A 4044-nucleotide genomic window follows, 5' to 3' on the forward strand; every position below is an offset into this window, starting at 1 on the left:
GAACATGGTCCCCAAACAAGATCAGCGCCCTAGGGATGCGTCCGCATCACCCAGGCCTGCACCTGGCACAAGATACCCCAACCCCAACCTCCTGCCCTCGAGGCCAGTCTGACTCCGCAGCCCTGCAGGACCGGGTGGGCCTGCCCCTGTGGTTGCAAGTCTTCCAGGGCGTAAAGAACCTCGTCTCTCTCCCACAGAGGCTGGGGTGCAGGCTGGGGGTTGTGTCTAGCGCTACCAACTTTGTGGTTGTGAGCAGTCCGAGGCGTCATCCTCTGAGCCACCAGCCTCTTGGCCACATATCAGAATGTCCCCAAAGTCTGAAAGGATGTGGAGGCCCGAGGACGGCTCGAAGCGGCTTCGACAGCCACCCGTGGCCATTGAGTGGATGCTGACCCGTGGCGGTGCCTCTGTGTGTGTGTGTGTCAGAGTTAAGAGAACTGGGCTCCACTGGGGTCTTCAAGGACCCATTCTTCAGAAGGGGCTCTCCAGGCCTTTCTTCCGAGTGGCCCCCCAGGCCCACGTGGAGACCTTCTTCTTGCCACGCTCAGAGAGTCCTGAAAGGGACACGACTGAGAGTTCTTTAGGGCCACGTCTGGCAGCCATCGATGGACTTCATGCCTCCTCACACAGCCTACGTGTGAGGGGTGAGGGGTGGGCGATACACCCAGGAGGAGTGGGGGCACGGAGTGAGGTCGGATCTCGGCCGGCCCCTGCCCCGCCCCTGCACATTCATCAGGAGGGACAGGGTCCCCAGAGGAGGGCCCGGTGCCCACACAAGCTTCCCCATCAGGGTCGCACCTGTGTGCCCCTGCCCAAGTTCTTGTGGATCCATGGAATAGAAAGCCCACAGGTGGTGGCAGCCATCACTGCCCTCTGCTTGGCTTTCCCCAGAACCAGGCCTGGGCTCCTGCTCCCACCAGGGGCTGAGGGCTGGGAGCCCCACACGAAGCCCTCTGCCCCTGAGGATTCTGGGACGGGCAGGCTGGCACAGGCTCTGCCTCGGGCTGGAGAAAGCCAAGGGCCAGGCACACGAAGTCCGTGCCACCGCCTGGCCAGAGCCTGCGGGGATGCCCACAGGGCCCCGTCACAGGAACCTCACGTCGCCCGTCACAGAGGCCTGGCACAGGAATCTCACGTCGCCTCTGACTCACCCCTTGGGGATGGGGTGGGGGGAGGGCTGGGCGTGGGCTGTCCCTCTCACCTTTGTGCCCACTCTGGCTCTCAGATCAGCCAAGCAGCTTGAGGTTCCCCCTCCCTCCCCGGGGCAAACATTTTCTCGGGTGGGAGGGGTGGTGGGGTCAGGAGGAGGAAGGAAGATGGGGCCAGCAACTGTGGCCCTGAGTTTCCTGACCGTGGAAGCGGAACCCCTCAGCAGGGGGCTGGCAGGCTGTGCTGCCCTGGTGCTGGGTGGGGGAGGCTGGGGTTCCTGAAGGCAGCAGACAGATGACGCTCAAAGAACAGTCATAGTGGATGGTTGCCCCCAGAATAATGCACGGGATCATTTGTTCCACTTGAGCATCGAAGGCTTTTAATTAAAAAATAAGCCAATGGGCGCCGAGCCTCCAACTAGCTTGGTAGCTTCTGCCCTATAATAAGGCTGGGGGGTGGGGGCGGGAAGCCAAGTCACAGCTGTCCCAGACAAGCCTTCAAGCATGGCAGCCCCCACCCCCAGCTCTGAGGGGTGGAGTCATTTGAGTGTGCAGCCAATGGGGCATCTGCCTACCTGCCCACTGCCAAGATCCCTACCTGCCCACTGCTCCCTCTGCTCACGTCTGTGCCACACCACGGGGCAGGGAAGCCACACGGGTCCTTGAGGAGACAGAGGGGCTGGCCTATGTACTATGACTCGATCTCTAGGGGCCGGGTGTGTGTGTATGTGTGTATGTGTGTGTGTGTGTTTGTGTGTGTGTGCAGGCAGAACAGAGTGGAGGTGGCATGGCTGTTTGATGTGGCTTTTCCCCCTTCCACTCACCCCCACCAGGGGCTCTCATTCAGTCACACAGGGGGTGGGGGCTTCCCCAGTATGGGAATAGGGTAAGGGAGCCAGGTTGGGGCGGGGGGGTGCTTCTCTGTGACTCCGTCACGTCTCCTTGGGCCTGTGTTCCAGAGCTGGAGAGGGGACAGCCCCCAAATGGCAGTGACACATGTGCATCCCCTGTGGGCAGAGGTCACTCACTGGTCCTGGCCTGAGTGTCTGGCAAGGCCCCCGGGGGCCTGTGACGTTAGAGCCAACCTTCACTTGTAACCACCCCCACAGAACTCCCTAGCAAGGGTCACACCATTCTCTCAGACACAGCCCAGTGTGGGCGTCCTCGGGTCTGTAGCCCCTGCATGGCAGCGGTGGTGAAGCTGGTTGTAACTCCTGGGTCGAGGCTCCTGGCTGGCTGGGCCCTATCTCTTCTCTCCTCCCCTCCCGCCCTCCCCGTGGAGCTGAATGGCTGTGGCTGCCAGTGTGGCAGGTGACACCAGCCCCACCAGTCAGCAAAACAGGACCTGACTGTCCTTTGCATGCTCTGTAATTTGCCCCTGAGATCAGCCATTAAGTCATTTGTGCAGCTGATGCCAAGGATAAGGGCCCCGTATCAGCCTCTGGGATCTGCGGGCCAGACTCCCTGGCTCTGTTGTGGGCTTTGCCACCTCAGCCTCCAGACTGACCCGGTAGGGAGAGATGGAGCCTCCGATGCAGGTGCCTAGGCCCCCGGGGCTTAGCCTTGGACCCAGTGTGGGTGAGCAGCTGGTCGAACATGTGCTCCCATTATACAGATGGGGATACTGAGGCGTGAGAGGTAGCCTTGGTCCCCCGGGAACCAGAAAGGACCCCAGGAGCTTCTCTCTTGTAGGCCAGCCTCTGCATGCCCCTCAGACCATACTCTCCCAACCCCCAGCACACATACATGTAGACATAGACCCTCAAGCAGTCAGACCGAGCCGGACCGCCTACCTATCATATAACAACACACAGACGCCTCAACACGATCATGAGCAGTTCCTAAGTCAAGCGAGGACATGGGAGTCCACAGGATTGTCTGGGCATTGGGGTCTTCCAGGGGGAGCCGGGAGGGTCTAGGGAAGGGACAGGGACCGGGGATCAGGTCTGAGGGGCTGGGTTTTGAAATCCCACACTGCTGCTGAGGAAGCTGGGGGTGGAGGAGTGAGCACTGGGGCAACACCACCTCAAACAACACCTTAGGCGCCCACCCACCTAAGCCTCTCTGCTTCAGCTAGGTCTTGCCCCTTCCCAGGGCGCCAGGCATCCCACACACACCTGGGGCTCGCCACATCCGCACCCGGGCTGGCAGCAGGGGCGCGGGTGGCAGGAGGTATGTAGATTCCCTCCCTCTGGGTCTCACTGCTCCGTGTCACCTTGCTCAAATGCCTGTGCTGCCAGTGGCGACCTGGGCGGCTCTGAGCTCTGCTGGTGGCTGGCTGAGGTGATGTAGGGAAGTGAGGGGGTAGTGGAGGGAGGTTCTGTTAGTTCATATCCCTCTTCCCCTACCGGAGGGACCTGAAATTCCCAGGAGGCCCAGCGGGGAGAGTCCACGGCCTCGGCAGAATTCCCCTCCAGAGCAGTCCCGTATAGGGGGAAGTGCGTCGCCCTGGGCCCTGGGATTTCCCTGCACTCTGGGGGAAGAAGCCTTGACTGCTTCTTAACTGGAAACTGGTCACAGGCCTCCAGATCCCAGTCATCCCAGTACCACAGGGGGTGGGGCTCGGGGACCATGTTCTGGCCTAGTTTGGCCACGTAGCTGCATCATGGCCCTGGGAGCTGACCCATAGGAGGCAGAGAGGAGGGGGCAGGCAGGGAAGATAAAGGTTTCTAGGTAGATGGCAGGAAGCTGCATCCTACCTAGGGCTGGGTCCTCCTCTGGTGTAGAAGCCATCCCCAGCTGTCCCGGAAATGAGGCATCATCCCAACCGGGGAATCTAAGTACAGAATATGACACTGAACCCAAGGGGACACACATACAGGTGTGCACACAGCCCCCTCATGTCCCCAAATGAACACACACACACACACACACACACACACACACACACACACAC

The 4044-nt window shown here is 60.8% G+C and overlaps 1 protein-coding gene across 1 annotated transcript in view; it reads left to right on the top strand.

The window, feature by feature from the left end:
* The first annotated feature begins 325 nt into the window (after positions 1-325).
* Positions 326-4044, top strand: part of DUSP2 (dual specificity phosphatase 2) — a 6300-nt gene continuing 2581 nt past the window's right edge. Inside the window, exon 1 of the mRNA XM_004704470.2 lies at positions 326-401. Within this exon, the coding sequence (XP_004704527.1) occupies positions 326-401 (76 nt within the window). The remainder of the gene's footprint in view (positions 402-4044) is intronic.

Source organism: Echinops telfairi, unplaced genomic scaffold, assembly GCF_000313985.2.
Source record: "Echinops telfairi isolate 266 unplaced genomic scaffold, ASM31398v2 ScPeMD7_7467;HRSCAF=8505_1, whole genome shotgun sequence".
Lineage (NCBI taxonomy): Eukaryota > Metazoa > Chordata > Mammalia > Afrosoricida > Tenrecidae > Echinops > Echinops telfairi.